A 17,972-nucleotide genomic window follows, 5' to 3' on the forward strand; every position below is an offset into this window, starting at 1 on the left:
TAAATAATTTTTATATACAACTTCTCATTATCATCACTAGTAAACTTTATCTACCACTGAATATGTAATTACTGATCTAGGGAAAAGCTGCCTCTTTGTTTGTCAGAAGGACTAGTCTGCTGCCTTGTTTGTCCAGTACTGGTGATGAGTTCTAAAACTACATCCAGATTTCTCCTTTTTGAGGCTAAATAGATGCCATGTAGCCAAGCTGTTGTCGAATATCAAATCTGTGAATTTGAAGTCGGATTTTTGTATTTTATGGCAGTTAAAAAGTATCTTGTATGTACAGTAGAATGTAATCTTAAAATCTTTCAAAGCATTTCAAACAATTTCTTTCAAAGAACAAAATAGTAGAAGGTGTTGGATTTGCATTGTTCCAAAAATTGGCAAGTAAGTAATAATTTATATGAGGGGCTGGGAAGGTGGCTTAGTGGTAGAGCTCTTGCCTTGCATGCCTGAGGCCCTGGGTTCGATTCCTCAGCATCACATAAGCAAAAAGAAAAAAGCCAGAAGTGGCGCTGTGGCTCAAGTGGTCGAGCTCTAGCCTTGAGCTCTAGAGCTGAGGGACAGTGCCCAGGCCCAGAGTTCAGGCTCCACGACTGAACCCTCCCCCCCAAAAAAAGTATCCTGGATGTAATAATTTATATGAATCACCTGCCTATTCTTTCTTTTCATATTCAGGTTGCCACAACTTATAGAAATAGTTGGCAAAATTAATGTTACTTCAACTGCTTGTGTCCATGAATTCTCCAGATTTTTCTGGCGCCTTTGCCGGACATTTGGCAAAATTTTTACCAACACTAAGGTAACAACTTGTACTCCATATTTTCTTAGACATAAATGCTATAACAGAATAAAAAGCCTGAACCCTCTCTTTTTCCTTAGTAGAATGTTGTGATAGTTAAAGAATATTCTAGTTGTTACTCTTCTTAGCTTTATTGTTTTAGAAGATATTTCACTTTGAGTGTAATATGTACCTAGCCTTCAGTAAAAGATTTACCAAGGTTTTTACCATAGGATGGTATCAGCTGGGGAACTCAAGTCCGTTCCCTTAACAGTGCTTCTGATATTTCCTCACCTGCAACAGGTTCTACATGGAGCTATTTGCTTGGCAGAAACTTGGTAGAAATTTGGTAGAAACTTGAGCTGGTTTTAGAGCCATAGCAACTTTACAAAGCTTGCTGCAAGCATACCAATTTAGGAATAGCATGTACACAGATAAATTTATATTTCAATTACTACCAAAGGTATAATTTTGAGCCAAACCTCTGTACGGCTCAAGTTGTAGAGTACAAGTGATGAGCAAAAGTTGAGTGAAAAGGAAAGGCACTGACTTCAAGCCACAGTACCAGGAAAAATATAAAAATATAATTTGCCATGTTGACCTACATAGGTTATATAGTAGTTTTAGGTATTAAAATTGGAATGCCCTTAGATTCCAATTTCTTAATTCTAATTTGTAGCATACTCTTTAGTTCTCTAGATTTACTAGAAACATTACAGCATGGTGCCTGTGATTCATGCCTGTAATCATAACTGCTATGGAGGCTGAGATCTAAGATCAAGATTCCAAGCCAGGCAGGGCACGCAAATTTTGAGAGACTTTTATCTCCAATTAACCAGGAAAAAAATGTGGGAAGTGAAGGTTTGTATCAAGTGGTAGAGCACCAGCCTTGAACAGGAAAAGCTAAGAGTATAAAGCCCTGAATTAAAGCCTCAGTATTCACTCAAGAAAGGAGGAGGAGAGAGGTGAGGGGAGAAGGGAGGAGGGATAGTTACAATCAAATATTAAGACATTGAAAAGGTAAGCATCTCTTAGTGCATGTCTGTACCATTAAATGTGTAGTTATTAAAATATATAAAGACCTAAAAACAAACTAGAAAAATTTAGAGAATCTATGGCCCTATTAAGTGCTAACATTTATTATCTTAATAAGTAAGATTTTAAAAATCCGTGTTTAGTCTTATATGATCTGAGTGCCTTGGCCAGCATCATGGTGCATACCAGCAACTCTCAGGAAGCTGGAACAGGAGGAAAACCAGTATGAGGACAGCTTAAGGAAAAAAAAAAAAAAAGATGAAGAGGGAGAGAAAGGAAAGAAGGAAAAGTTGCTTCAGCTTGTTTGGTTCTGTAAATTAGTAGATTTAATGTTTTAACAGTGGGCTGCCTCTCAGCTTAAGTTAAACATGTAAATTAATAAGCCTGCCTATAGATAAGAAGGCAAAAGATAAATCTTTGTATTATTGTAGGAAATGCAAAACCAGTGTATACTTTTCGTTAATGTCTAATTTAAATACTTTGATTTTGCTGCTATCAAATATTGGCAAAAAATTTTCATGATGTCTTAAACAACTTAGGTTTTTGTTTGTTTTGTTTTTTACAAAAGCAAATTTGGGTGGGAGGGTCACCTTTGAACATGTCACACTGTTTTTCCTCTGTGGTCTGAAATCTGTGATTAGTGCTAAAGATAAAATACTGAAATGAGCATTAGCTTAAAATATTAACATTCTCTTATTTGTTATTTGAATTTCTAAAAAGTTACAGTAAACGATTGGATGGATATCACATGATGAATGTTAGCTGTATAAACCCTAAATTAATAGAATTTCCTTTTCCTTTCAATTATATACAACTAGTGCTAGATATATTAACTTCTAAAGTATATATGTAAATTATACATAAATATATGTAAGTATATAATTACATTATATATACTATAATGTTATAATGAATATAATAAATAGTATTTACATACTTAATGTGTACATATAGTATATATTCTACTGTAGCATATAATTATATAGTATATATAGCTAATGTATAATATAGTATGTATAGCATATAATATATAGTATATGTAAATATATAGTATATAAATATGTAATAACTAACATTTTATCATCAAGTTCAGTTTTAAGAAACAGTAATTTTAAGCATTTTAAGTCATTTTGGAAATTTTAATTTAGGAAAGACCAAACGGCCATCAGAAAACACTTATTGACCTGAATTGACTTTTATCCTCAAAGGTGTTGTTTTCTGTATCTTTTTTAATTCTAATAGTCATAAGGACTAATTCATTTCTGACTATTTCAGTAGTCTGTAAAGCAAAGTAAATAATAAAATAGCATTAGCAGTAGGAAATATTTTGTTTAATCATTGATTGGATTAATTCTTTAGACTTGAGACTTTAAAATTTTTCTCTTTGGGTTGCTTAGGTAAAACCTCAGTTCCAGGAGATTTTAAGACTGTCTGAAGAAAACATTGGTAAGTATGCCTATTGCTATTTTGAGAAACAATTTTATCTCTTTATTCAGAGAAAATAATGTTTTTAATATAGCTACATTACATAGTAAAATTGAAAACAAGAAATTGTATTATAGTGTTTTTAGTTTTACCACTGTAAACCATAGTTTTTACAGCTTGGGAATTTTTTAATTTTTTTGTATTTACTTTTGTCTCTTAGCTATTGTTATTAGTTTTACAAATTAGTTTATATCAAATATCTTTCACTTGTAGTAGGAGTGATAAGTATCACTATCAATTTGATTATAACTATCATCCTTTGTTGTAACCAATTTAATCCAAGGTTGAGCTTCTCAATCTAGGTACTTAGATCCTTGGAGTTTTGAAGTAACGTATTCAAGATACTGAATATTGTAAAATAAACATCATAAATTAATATTCCCCATTTAAAACCTCAAAAAAGTTAAATTTAGGGAGGTGAAAAAGAACTTTCTTTTTTTGCTGAAATTCTTGTAGGACAGTTAAATATATCTTTTCAACTCAATTTCTTTATAATTTAAAACTATACAGAAATAGAGCTGGAATAACAAAAAATAATAATGTAGAAGCAAACCTAAGGTACTCAAAGTAGTGCCTAATGACAAGGAAATAAGAATTGTTTTGGTATACTATTAATGTCACCTCATTATCTTTGGAACTATGATGCTATAGAAGCAAGCCAGTCTCTAGACACATAAATGGTTAGATCTCTTCCCCCAGACCCATTTTATTTAGCCCAATTATTCCTTCCTCTATGAACACAATCAATCAGCTCTATGTCACTGAAATTACTGCAGATGTTGTAGAGTCTCTGTGTTTAGCAAACTGCTGAAAACTAGGGAGAACCTTATATCTGAAAACAGGTTAAATAAAATGTAACTATGTGCCTGCTTTCCATCCAGCTCCTTTGCATTTAATAAAACGGTACAAATTGAAAGCGTAAAAGTTGAGGAAAACCTGGCTATGTAAGCACTTGGGAGACTCAAAAAACCTCAAATTTTGGTTATGGAAATAAGAAGTTGATATCTATTTTGGTTATTAAATTTCTTTCTCATCTTCTAGATGAGAAATGACTTTCAGATGCTAATGACCTTTAGGAAGCATTAAAATTTATTTTAACAAAAACCAAATACAGGCCAGGCACCAGTGGCTCATGCCTGTAATCCTAGCTAGTCAGGAGGCTGAAATCTGAGGATCACGGTTCAAGCCAGCCCAGGGCATGAAAGTCTGTGAAACTCTTAGCTCCAGAAAACTGGAAATGGCGCTGTGGCTCAAGAGGTAGAGTGCTAGCCTTGAGCTGACAAGCTGAGGGACAGCGCCCAGGCCCAGAGTTTAAACCCCATGACCGATTAAAAAAAATAAAACAAAACAAAAAAGAAACCAACAAGCCAAATACAGAAAGTGTGTTTGGTCACAAAGTTTTCCAAAATAATGTGAATATTTTAATTGCATGTTTCTTTTTTACACTTAAAACATATTTGGACTTTTAAAAATATTTTAATAATTTTAGATTCCTCAGCAGGAAATGGGGTCCTCACTAAATCTACAGTCCCCATTTATGCAACAGGAGTCCTTACGTGTTATATTCAGGTAAGGGAAGTTTTCTTATTCTCCAATAAAATCACCTTCTATTTAGAAAAATATTGTGTATTTTTTTCTTCTTTTTTTTCCTTTTATATCAAGGATCAGATCCATGGCCTCTGTCATGCTTAGGTAAGTGCTCTGCCATTTAGGCAAGCACTGTTGATCCAGGTCCTGATGACATAAGTGAAAATATGGTTGCACAAAAGAAAAAACAAAATTATGTGTTCATTTTACTCTAAATTATTTATAATGGGGAGCATTTGAACATTAAGGTTCTGAGTGAAATGTCAGAACAAATGAATTAGAGATTGTATGCTTTTAGATATGTTTTTAATTGAGGCTACACTTACTGTTTCTTTGTGTTTTATGATAAAATTTTGCATAATAAATGACAGAATACACATTAGATGAAGCAAACTACAAAACCTTACTTTGTAATGAGCTACATAGTACAAATAATGAACTACCTCCAAACATAAACAGCTTGTAATAGCTATAAACCATTTTGTTTGTTCATGGTTGTGCAATGTGTGAGGATTTGCCTAACTGACTTCTCTTCTGATAGCCTAACTAGTGATTAGTCATGCTGCTTCACTAATCTGTTCAGCAAATGGGGCTTCAGCTTCACATGGCTAAACTCTGTGTCCATGTAGTCACTGGGCTGCCCTCTCTCCTGAAGGCCTATGCATCAGAAAACTAGACTTAATACCTGGTGATTTTTTTATTCCCTAAATGGTAGACTTAAGAGTTAGGCCTGGAAGTAAGACTATGTGTGTTAAGGTTCAGACACATGTGTACCAGGAAGTGTGGTTCATTTTTGGTTACCACCAGTATAGCACCATTACTCTACTTAACATCATTTTAAGTAAATTACAAGGCATATTAGTCAGATTTAAGTGTGAAGCATTCCCAACAGATATTTGAATATCATGGACTCTTACTAAAACATTTTTTTTATTTGAATGAAGAAGGAACTCATTTTCTAGGGAGTTGTTGAATTTTTACCCACTTCTTTTAACATAACTTCTTTTATCCTTTGGATTCAAAATGCATCAATTCATATTTACTACATCTTCCTCCCAAAAAAGAGTAATCTTACAGTATTTAAGTACAGTTCTAGTATCACATTAACAAATGGAAATTTCATCTTTGTTAAAGTAACACAGTATAAAACTTCTACAGGCGTTTCAAAGTCTACCTTATAATGCAGATATACACAGAAACTATGTACATAGAGTTGTATATTATCTCTGGTATTCCTAGAGTTATGGAGATCAATAATATGAAGTCCTATTATAGGACCAGGCACATATAAGCATGTATGCCATTCTCTTATTGCTAATTTTATGGCAGCTGTTCCAGCTAAGTCTAATTCAAACATTCTCTCTTCTTAACCTTTTGAGGTTTTGCATTTTGATTTTAACATAAATATCATTTTAAAGCAGGAGAAAGTATAGGTACAAGACAGTCAATTCTCAGGATAGATTTGCAGAATCTATCCTAACTAAGGACATGTCTTTTGAGTCCTATGAAGTCCAAATACTGGATATGTTTTTAAAGAGATAAGAACTTGTATCTTATCTCTGTATACTTGTCTTTTTTAAAGATAAGAATTTCTTATCAGATTACAAAGCAGTAAATTGAAATAGTATTACAGACTATCACTGTCATTTATTTTAGGGAGCACATTAAGAATTTTTCATGCTAAGGGAGTGTGCTGTAGCTCAAGTGGTAGAATGCTATTTTTGAGCTGAAGAACTGAGGGACAGCGCCCAGGCCCAGAGTTCAAGGCCCACAACCGACAAAAAAAAAAAAAGAATTTTTCATGCTAAACAAAATTTTTTGTTAGGATAAATCTTAGCACTGTTGGTAAGCAAAAATTATCTTGATGTCTGTGGATGTAGTTCAGTGGAAGAGCACCTTCCTAAAGTAATATACAAGGTTCTGACTTCAATACTCAAATCACATAAGCTCTTGTTTCGAAATTTTAAAAAATGGGAAGTAAGATTATAGTAAGTTTTCAAAACCCAAGAATACTTACTCATTTAGAAATCTGCTTTAGAGCTTTTGTCAGCCTCAAAATTTGCTTTCCAAAGTTATGTGTATTCCATCTGGCTTACTAGGCAGTAACAAAGGATGACATCTGTGTCCAACCTGGCCTTGAAGCTGGCTGGTCACTGCGTATGACTTTTCACTATGTCGACTGCCATGTTTTAAATCTGCTGCATCCTTCCTCTTTTGAACTTCATTATTTTGTCACTCCTTTATGTCAACCTCATTTATAAATGACCAAGGTAGAAACAATAAGGGACAGTAATCAGATTGTCCTTGGGGATCTTTTAATAAATTCAGAAGGAATTAATTGTTAACATTTTATAGCCTTTTGACAACTTGATTTTAACTTAGTATTATTTTCCTAATATAATGTCCAGTTTCCTTTCCTTATAGAATCAGGATAACTAAGCATGATTTTAAAAGTGCAAAAAAAAACCAAAACTCCTAGTTGGGTACCAGTGGCTCATACCAGGTCTGAGCATGGTGGTTGGAAGCCAGCCCAAGCAGAAAAATCCATGTGACTTATTTCCAATTAACTACCAAAAAGCCAGAAGTGGAGTTGTGGCTCAAGTGGTAGAGTGCTAGCTTTGAGAAAAAAAAACAACTCAGGAACTGCACTTAGGCCCTAAGTTCAAACCCCAAGACTGGCACAATAAAGTAAAAAATAAGCTAATTTTTCTAACTTTTTCCATTATAAAGGTTTAATTCTAATTTTAAAAGTAATAATGGTTCATTAAAGAAGGCTTGAGGGCTGGGAAGGTGGCTCAGTGGTAGAGTGCTTGCCTTGCATGCATGAGGCCCTGGGTTCAATTCCTCAGTACCACATAAGCAAAAAGAAAAAAGCCAGAACTGGCGCTGTGGCTCAAGTGGTAGAGCGCTTGCCTTGAGCTGAAGAGTTGAGGGACAGTGCCCAGGCCCAGAGTTCAGGCCCCACGACCGGACTCTCCCCCACCCCCAAAAAAAAGAAGGCTTGAAAAATGCAGGTTTATTTTTAATCAAGAAATGCCAGTAGTCTGTTCAGCAAATATATAGTTTTTTGCCACTGGGATGGTGTAAAAATAATCTCTTGCGAATTAAGAAGATATTTGTTTACTAGTTTATACTTAACTATGAAGAACCAAAATTTATGGGAACTAAAATTTTAACAAAATATTATAGCTATTGTGACTAATGAACTCTTACTTTGCTTCACTTGTTTTAATTTAAACATAATCACATGTAGCTAATGCTCATCATATTGGACAGAATAGATCCAAATCAAAAAAGATGGGAAATCTTTCCTCATACCATTGTGATCATTGATATGTTTAATAAATATCTTCAATTAAATTAGTTTTCTAACTAGGGTATTTTTTCCTTGCTTGATAATATTTTCTAATTATAGATAGGCCATTATGGTATTTAGTTCTACTTGATTACTTGGCAATTCATTATCATCATTTTTACTCTGTAGGAAGAAGACCGAAAACTGCTGGTTGGGTTTTTAGAAGATGTAATGACCCTACTCTCATTGTCTCATGCTCCTCTTGATAGCCTAAAGGCTTCTTTTGTGGAACTGGGGTAAAAAAGACTAATTACACAATGCTTATATTTTTCAGACATGAGGGGTTTTGGAGATTGTTTCTTGGTTTTACTTATTATTTGTATTCCAAATTGTAATATTCTCGATATTTTTTAATCAATCTATTGTAATTTTTAAGGGGGATAGAGTACAGGCATGTTTTCCTTAAAGCTGACACATTTTCTTTTTTTTCTTTAAAAAAATGAAATGAAGTACAAATATTAGGTTTCCCAGAAGTGATGAAGCTGTAACTTAAAATCTGTTCCATAGACTCCTTATTCAGTTGTGTTTGATTTATGTAGTCCTGCTCAGAATTACATCATCTGGCTGCGAATGTAGTTTATCTTCAGCTTCACGAAAAACAGACGTGCATTTATTAATAATGCCATCTTTCGTTTGGATAGGCTTCATAACCAATATATAAATATCATATAAACATCTATGCATTGATCCAGCAACCTTGTGACAAATAAGACATGTATTGCTTCCCATTCTAAGATGCAAAAGCTAAGTCCTACCAAGGACTTATTTATAATTCTAGTTATCATTATAAACAGTTATATTTCTGTCCCTGTTGCAAATGTTTAGAAGTTTAAAGTAGTTTCTGGATATAGTTTATAGTTTTATAAAATAGCTTACTTTTTTAACTGAATCCTAGCTGTGACATAAGAAACCATTCCATATGTTCTACCATAAAGATTTCCCATATCTAGTGTTTTTCAGTACACCATTAAGGCCCTGTGGCTCTCAGTTTCAACATTGGTATTTCTTCTAGTGCAAATCCGGCCTACCATGAGTTACTGCTAACTGTTCTGTGGTATGGTGTTGTCCATACTTCAGCACTTGTGAGATGCACTGCTGCTAGAATGTTTGAGGTATGTCAACATGTACTTCTGTTGGTTTCATTATAGTGACTTTCTCTGGAAAGGGTCAGTGAACCTTTTTTGTAAGGCTTTACAGTACCACATTATGTTGATATGTAGCCTATGGCATTGAACACTGTCTAGTTGTGTACTGTGTGATGGAGCAGAACTTTAGTTTTGACCCATTTGAGGATGTTTTCTAGCCTGATTGGTTCCTTCAGTATTTTTCTATCTGTCTCTCAAATTTTCTTTTAAATCTTATTTTAATTTCATCATATAAATGTTTCTGATTATGCTTTTCTATTTACTAAGATAAGTGACTACTTAAGCTAAAACAGAAGGATATTCTTCAAATCGCTGGACTCCATAGTGTTAAAAGTCAAGTATGTGCAATTACAGATATTTATCCTCCCCAACCGTATCTCCAGATATCTGGAATAACATCTCTTTGCATTCACTGCCCATGGACTTCTAAGAGCAAGGAGAGTGTTCATACAATTCTTCTAGTTTTTCTTCAACTGTTGTCTACCCAAGTTAACTATAAAAACTGAAATATATCATTTGCACTCATCAAACAGCAAATATGCCAGAGCTTTGTATAGTTTCAAATGCACACGTTTTTAAAACTTCTGTTAGAGCATTCAGTTGGTTTGCTGTTTGTTGATGCTTTGAAGTTTTACCACACAGTCAGAATGCCTGGGTTCAGTTTCCATCTCTGCCACCTAGTGATGCTTCATACCTCAATTTTCTCATCTGCAAATTGAAGATTGAAGCTACAAGTCTCCATCTCAGAAGATTTTTGTTAACTAAATGAATCCGTGCTTGCAAATCTCTTAAAACAGTGTGAAGTTTATAATAAATGTAGAGCTTATAATAAATGACAGCATTAACCTCATTTTTACTCCATACTATTTGTTCACAAAATAATACAAATAGGGAGTATACACTTTTCTTAAATTGTCCCTGATAGGCAAGTGATCTTAAAGCATCTTAAAGTGCTTTATTCCCATAAGAATGAATTTATACTTTGTAAATTCCAAAATTTCCCCATAATATGTTAAGTTGTGATTGAAGAATAGAACACTCATTTATAAATTTTGCCTTTTAAAGATTTTTTTTTTTTTTTTGTCAGTCGTGGGGCTTGAACTCTGGGCCTGGGCACTGTCCCTGCGCTCTTCAGCTCAAAGTGAGCGCTCTACCTCTTGAGCCACAGCACCACTTCCAATTTTCTAGTGGTTTATTGGAGATAAGAGTCTCACGGACTTTTCTGCCTGGGCTGGCTTTGAACTGCAATTCTCAGATCTCAGCCTCCTGAGTAGCTGGAATTACAGGCATGAGCCACCAGCGCCTAACTTTAAAGATTTTTAATATATAAATTTGGCTCATTGAATCTAAAGAAAATTCTGTTACCACCAGAAAGTTAAAAATCCTCTTTCCATGTTACTCCCTCAAATATTATAAATATTATATAAATACAAATAGGGCTCTGGGTTGAGGTGAATGCCAAAGTAAGTTTGGTGTATATTTTTTTGTTTACTCAAGTTCCTCCTGGGTATAAATCATTTTGGTTATTCATTATGCTAAAAAGAGGACATGACCATGAACAACGTCCTTTTTCATTATCCTCTTCCTCTTCAAAAGAAAAAAATGCATCTTTTTAAATTTTTTGGTGGGATTTTACTCTAAGACCCTAAAACAAATTTCTTTGTCTTAAACCCTGAATTATATGCACTAGAGAGGCATACCATATAAGTGAAAATGATTTACATAAATTTAATAACAGAATGCCCTGCTTCGTATTTGTTTGGTTTTTTGTTTTCTGTCTTGTTTCCTCTACGTATCTTTGTCTGGTTTGGGTTTGCTGTTTGCTGTCAGTGCTGATTTGCAAACTAACTACACCTGTGTCTTGTCACAGTGATAATGAAGTTTTAAGTCTAGTTTGAGACTATTTCATTACTTTTCCATTTTATTTATGATAACTTTTTTGACAGGCTCAGGAAATTTTTTGTTTTGTCCCTGAGTCTCTCTGTGCTTAAGGCTAGCGCTCTACCACTTGAGCCACAGCGCCACTTCCGGCTTTTATCTTTTTGCTTATGTGGTGCTGAAGAATTGAACCCAGGGCCTCATTGATGCAAGGCAAGGGCTTTACCACTGAGCCACTTTCCCAGTCCCATAAAATAACTTTATTATTTAAAATGTGAGGCCAAAAATTTTTGAGAAGTAAGAAATAGATATATTAGTAACCTAATATGAAATACTTAAATTGAACAACAAGTTTTAGTTTTTAGTTTCTGGACAAAAAGAAACATAGTTGGTTATATTGTTTACATCATTAAAGCAGGAGGCTGTGGGGTTGGAGTCATGCCTCAGTTGGTTGAGCTCTAGCCAGTGAGCAAAAGTGTCAGATAATGAGTTAGAGTCCCAGTTTCAGATCTAAGAAAGGAGAGAAAAAGAAATAAACAAGAGGTTATAGTTTATCTTTTTTAAGTAGCAAAATAAGGTAGGGCATTATAGACTTCCAAAAGATGTAGGAAAGAGCTTGACGTCACACTTTCTAGTATCCGTCATGAGGAAATTGAGCCTGTAACTTTAGACTGCAACTCAGAAAATGCCACGCACATTAAGTCAGACAAGACTGACTCCATTACCTAGTTTTACTACTTACTTACTGGCTCAAAACTCTGGACAAATTACTTCTTCAATCCTTAGTTTCTTTATCTGCTAAGATTCTTGTATTGGTATGCCTCGTCAGGTATAAAGATCAAATAATGAATGGAAAGTACATAATAGTTGATAGTTCTTAAATTTACTTTCTCATTTTCTAGCCTAAGATATTAAGCTTAAAAGTCCAAGAGCACAGAAGTGGCGCTGTGGCTCAAAGTGATAGAATTGAGAAAATGCTCAGGGACAGTGCTCAGGGCCTGAGTTTAAACCCTATGACCAATCCAAAGGGGGAAAAAAAAAAAGATCCAAGAGCAATAAAGTTAAATTGTAGCCAGGTGCTAGTGGCTCAAAGCCAGCTCAGGCAGGAAAGTTTGCAAGACCAGAAGTGGTGCTGTGGCTCAAGGGGTAAAGCAATAGCCTTGAGACAGAGAGGCTCAGGGACAGAGCCCAGGCCCTTACTTAGTTCAAGTCCCAGGACCAGCCAAAAACAAAAAAGAAAGTTAAAACTTGTGCCTATACTACCTTCTTTGTAATGCTTTTGGTGAGGGTGAGATTCAAATATAAGCTAGATAATAAGGTGATACAGAGAAGGAAGTTTTACGTAATATTTGAACTTCATTGTCTCATTTCTGTCTACCTGACATCTGTAACATTTAAGGTAATGACTAAAGCTCATTTGATTCTAGCCTAATTACCTACGGTTATTTTATAACAATTACTTCAGAATAAGTCAGTTTATAAATTGTAGAGATTATTGCAAAAATTAGTATATTCACTTACAAAGCAGGCTATTCTATCTCTGTGTTATATGCACAGTATATGCACATAAGGATAGATTTTTTGTTTCTAAAAATTCTATACTTTCATCTTCTATGAAAGATGAAAGTTCCAAGAGTAGGTGAACAGATGAAGATTTAGAATTAATTTGTGCTTCTATTGTGGAGTAGAGAAGTGGGTTACCCATATGTATTAACACAGAATTTAGTATTATTTATAAAAATAAAATACTTCTCTCACTTTTTATTTTGAAAATTATAATTGGCTAGTGAATTGTTTTATGACTGGGACAGGTTAATTCTGTTCATAGTTTTGCGTGTGTGTGTTTTTTACTTAAGCTTCTAGAGAAAAATTCAAAACTCAGATTATTACCAAAGTTTTAACGAATTTCTGTTTACAACTATCACAAATCATATATTGGAGTAGTCATAACTAAGCTCATTTCTTGAATACATACTTTTTAAAATTTTGCATAGCATTAATAACACAAGAATCCTTTGAGTTAAATATTAGTATCATCTTCAGATGAGAAAACTGAGTTTCAAGAGATTTTGTGATATAATCTAAGAACATACCGCTAGTAAGTGAAGAACTGGAACCTGAACCCAGAGCTGATTCCTAAGTATAATACTTGAATATTACGCTATGTTACGTCTTTGTACCTCAAAGAGAAAGCTAGGTGACTTAAAGATTTGGAATTTTCCTATATGGCTTTTAAATTTACTTGCTTAGAATAATCATAGATAGCTTAGTGGTGGCTATTCACCATTTAAGTTTGGTTTAAGAACAATCCAGTTTTTGTACCTTGTTGGTAATAATAAAATTCCACTCTCTGAGAATTTCAGTCATAGCAACTAATATGCATTCTCATTTTAGCTTCTTTACGTTGTTGCGAGACTGGCACTCAAACTCAGTACTTGATACCCTGCTCATTGAGCAGAGCTCTACCAATTGAGCCATGCCCTCAACCCCTTAGCTTCTTTTCAAAAGCTAAAATTTTCTTGCATTGTATTGAACATAGGAAAGGCATAGACTTTTTGACCACAAAGAACAAACTACCATCAAATTGTTGACAAAATCTTTTTTTCAAGGACTGCTAGGCTATTTAAAGCTTTTATTTTCCTCCTAAAGCATTCTCTGCCTCTGTAAAGCACTCTAGTAGCCGTATTTGCTTAGCTTCTAATTTTGGTTTTGCTTTTGTGTTTTCTCTCTTCCTCTTGGTTGTTCCTTTCTACTTCCCATGGCACGCTGTGTTTGCTCTTTCCGTGCATCACCTGTGAATACCCCCTGTGCTGACCAATCAGCTGTTGGTGAAGGGGGTGAATGAAACTCTGGTAGCTCAGAGGGTTGTTCCTGCTCTCATTACTCTCTCCAGTGACCCTGAAATGTAAGTGTTCTTGCTGCCTTTTACATTCAGCATCCCTTTCAAAATGTGCCTGCCAGGAAATAACCATCAGCTTTTTAATTCACTGAAGAATCTCTTTAAAATAATAATCCTAGATTGATTATACTTGCCTTAAACCTTATCTATCATGTTACTATTCACATATAAGCTTGCAATCTTTTTTAAGTCAGCCTTCAAAAAGGAGCCTAATTTGGAGGCCATATGATAAAAGCAATCTATATTAGAACTGTTAGTAATCACTAAACATTTTCAAACACTAAACGGTGCTGATGGACTATTTCTTCCAAGCCACGAAAGGGTGCTCTGCTAATCTCACTAACAGTTGTTATCAGTAAGTGTAGTGGCATGAACCAAAGGCTTAACATTTTTAATGTCTCGTGTGGGTGACTAAAGCAAGAAAGGCCAGTGAATCTGCCTGCCCATCCTCAGTCACAGCTAACCCAGTTCTCATTCCAGTTTACCAAACCATTTTTTATTGCATGTTGACTGGTTTACAGCTGACTCTTCGAGGCATGAGTGAAGCGTTAGTTGACAAGCGGGTTGCTCCGGCCCTTGTTACCTTGTCCAGTGATCCTGAATTGTGAGTTTCACAGACTGCGACCTTAAGTTATCCTGCCTGTCTTTTTGAGCATTCTTGTTGGTCTGCTGTTTAAAATTTTTAATTTGTCATTGCTAGAGACTAATACAGTATTTTTACCTTATACTTACTTTCATACACATTTTAATAATACTCCCTTTTTAATCATGGCAAAGAGAGTTTCAGTTTGTTTCTTTTTTTAATTTCTAACAGCTCTGTCAGGATTGCTACAATTCCTGCCTTTGGCACTATTATGGAAACAGTAATCCAAAGAGAGGTAAGAAATAATTGAAGCAAGGCATATCAGAACCTTTTTGTGTTATTTCTTTTAGACTAGTGGAAGGTATTGGTATTTTAAAGCATGATTAACTACCCTAATATAGATATGTTTCCTTTTCCTAATTCACTGTTCCATATACCATGTGTTAAATATTCTCAATAAAAACTTAAGTGTAGGTCTACATAGATTTTTTTTGTTTTTTTGGTCAATCTTGGGGCTTGAACTCTGGGCTTAGGTGCTGTCCCTGCACTCTTCAGCTCAAGGTGAGCGCTCTACCACTTGAGCCACAGAGCCACTTCCAGTTTTCTAGTGGTTTATTGGAGATAAGAGTCTCACGGACTTTTTTGCCTGGGCTGGCTTTGAACCATGATCCTCAGATCTCAGTCTCCTGAGTAACTAGGATTATAAGTGTGAGCCACCGGTGCCTGACTAGATGCTTTATTTTAAGCCTATCTGAATATTACAGTTTTGACTATTAAGTTTTGTTTCAAAGCCTTCTATTATGATAAGATAGATTTTGGTCAATCCACATTAATTTTTTTTAATTTTAATTTTTTTTATTTTAAAATTTTTTATTTTATTGTCAAGGTAATGCACGGAGGTGTGTCAGTTACATAATTAAGATAGTAATTACATTTCTTGTCTAACTTGTTACCCCTTCCCTCATTTTTCTTGATTGCCAATTTCCACAGATGGGAAAACTTTCACCAGAAAATATTAGGAACACAAATTCCTCTTCCAGTTTTTCAAATTGAGAGGTTATTTGTATTCTAATAATTACATCATTGGCACTAAAGTGTAATATCACGTAATAGATTAATTACATAGCTTTTATTACAGCATATATCATTAAGCAAAACTTTGTCTTGTCTACTTTAGACAATTACCAAGTGCTTCCTCCCTAAAGGTGTGCTTTGAAACTGGCTTTATTTCCAGTTTTTTAGGTTTTATTCCAATATCATGTTAAACATGTCTTCGTGAACATCCATGCAGATGAGAAAATTCGTTTATGAAATTATCACCCCCCAAATAATTTCTATAAAATTCATTTACCATAACAATTTATGATTTTATAATAAAAAAATTTGTTATAGAAAAAAATTTTCCTTTTTTTTCTTATATATTTCACTAGTAAAGCAACCAAAAAAAAAAGGCAATATACTATTTTGCAGTGTTTGCAGTCTTGACAGAATTTCAACATGTTCTTAAATCCTAAAATAAAAATGTCTGTTAGGGAAATATGAGTAAGCTGTAAGTCATTAGTGACTCATTGCTTTCAGAAGCTGAGTAATTGAGTAATAGGTGCTGTGATTTGTTTTATGAATTATAACTTACATGTAAAATCTACATAAGCTTGCCAACTTAAATATTGTGGAGGGGATAATTTGTCAGGGAATATTTACATTTGAAAAAAAACGAAAAATTAACAAGCATAAGCGAAAATGAGAAATCTTTTCTGAGTTAAAAGGCTACATCATTACTTGATTATCCCCAAATTTCTATTATGAGATTTTGAACCTACTTTCATATTCCATGAAAATGACAGTTCAATATCTAATTTTCAGTTGCTGGAAAGAGTAAAAATGCAGCTGGCTTCTTTCCTGGAAGATCCTCAGTATCAAGATCAGCACTCTCTGCACACAGAGATCATAAAAACGTTTGGTAGAGTTGGGCCTAATGCAGAACCCAGGTTCCGAGATGAGTGTAAGTTCCCTGTTTCTACCTTTTTTTCCTAAATTGTGCTTTCAAAGCCAGAAGCTTCTCAGAATTTGTCATGTGTTAAAGCCTTTCTGTCCTTTTATCTTTCATGTAAAAAAAACTGAGTTGAAGTTATTCTTTGTGAGGTGATCAGTATTGGTTTGAGTTAAGTTTCTTATACTAGCTACCAGTTGCTATAAATCATATAAAAGTAAATCTAGACTTAAAATTATTTTAGAAGCATTTCTTCAATAACTATTCATTGCAAAATACCCTGCATCTAGAAATTTTTGCATGTTTCTAGACATTCTTATGGAAAATACTCATTTTTCCCACTAAGCATGTCATTTGTCTCATTCATATACTACTTTGTTGTCACTGTCAGCTTGTCAAGCTAAAGGACCTTCATGATTATCTGCAAAAGCATTGCTTTTATATAAGCCTCAACCTAGTTCTTTTATATAAGCCTCAACAACTAGTTCTTTGGGTATCGTCAGAATATCCAGAATTGTTACTTACAAAGCATATTCATAAACCAGGTTCCAATTGCTCACACCTGTATCCTAGCTGTCCAGCAGGCTGAGATCTGACAATCGTGGTTCAAAGCCAGCCAGGGCAGAAAAGTCCTGAGACTCTTAACTCCAGTTAATCACCAGAAAACCAGAAATGGTGCTGTGACTCAAAGTGGTAAAGCTCAGAAACAGCATCCAGGCCTTGAGTTCCAGCCCCACGACAAACAGAAAAAAAAAAATTTTTAAGCATGTTTGTTGTCACTGTTATACTTTAACACGTTTACTTTCTGTAATTTCACATGTTGTAGAGAAGGCTGTAGGTTTAACCTATGAACTCAGTTTGGTTGCTAGTAAAAAATTTTATTCTCCAGTAGTCCCAATTATTACAGCTTTTAGAAGCAATTACATTTTTATAAAGAAATTTACATGTAAGAACTATAACACAAGACAAAGATTGTTTATATTTGTTCATTCGTTTTTGACTTTTAAAATTGGGAAATTGGATTACATAAAGTGACATCAAATGTACATTTTCCAAACTAGATTTAATTTTATTATTCATTGCAATGTGACTGTTTTTCCCAAATCCTAAATCACTTTTTATTTTATTATACTTCCTTTCCTAGTGAGAAGATACAAGCCTAGGATGGGAATAATCTTTTGAAAGCATCCAGGCTCAAAAGGAAATTTTACAAATTAACATGGCAAATCGT

At 34.2% G+C, this 17,972-nt stretch overlaps 1 protein-coding gene across 1 annotated transcript in view; it reads left to right on the top strand.

Annotated features, from left to right (window-relative positions):
• The window catches only part of Kiaa1468 (KIAA1468 ortholog), an 81,341-nt gene that overhangs the window by 54,395 nt on the left and 8,974 nt on the right, over positions 1–17,972 (top strand). Inside the window, exons 18-25 of the mRNA XM_013018894.1 lie at positions 682–805; positions 3,217–3,265; positions 4,794–4,873; positions 8,376–8,482; positions 9,259–9,358; positions 14,092–14,174; positions 14,983–15,046; positions 16,615–16,753. Coding sequence (XP_012874348.1) covers positions 682–805; positions 3,217–3,265; positions 4,794–4,873; positions 8,376–8,482; positions 9,259–9,358; positions 14,092–14,174; positions 14,983–15,046; positions 16,615–16,753 — 746 coding nt within the window. The remainder of the gene's footprint in view (positions 1–681; positions 806–3,216; positions 3,266–4,793; positions 4,874–8,375; positions 8,483–9,258; positions 9,359–14,091; positions 14,175–14,982; positions 15,047–16,614; positions 16,754–17,972) is intronic.

This window comes from Dipodomys ordii, unplaced genomic scaffold, assembly GCF_000151885.1.
Source record: "Dipodomys ordii isolate 6190 unplaced genomic scaffold, Dord_2.0 Scaffold43, whole genome shotgun sequence".
In the NCBI taxonomy this organism is placed as follows: Eukaryota; Metazoa; Chordata; class Mammalia; order Rodentia; family Heteromyidae; genus Dipodomys; species Dipodomys ordii.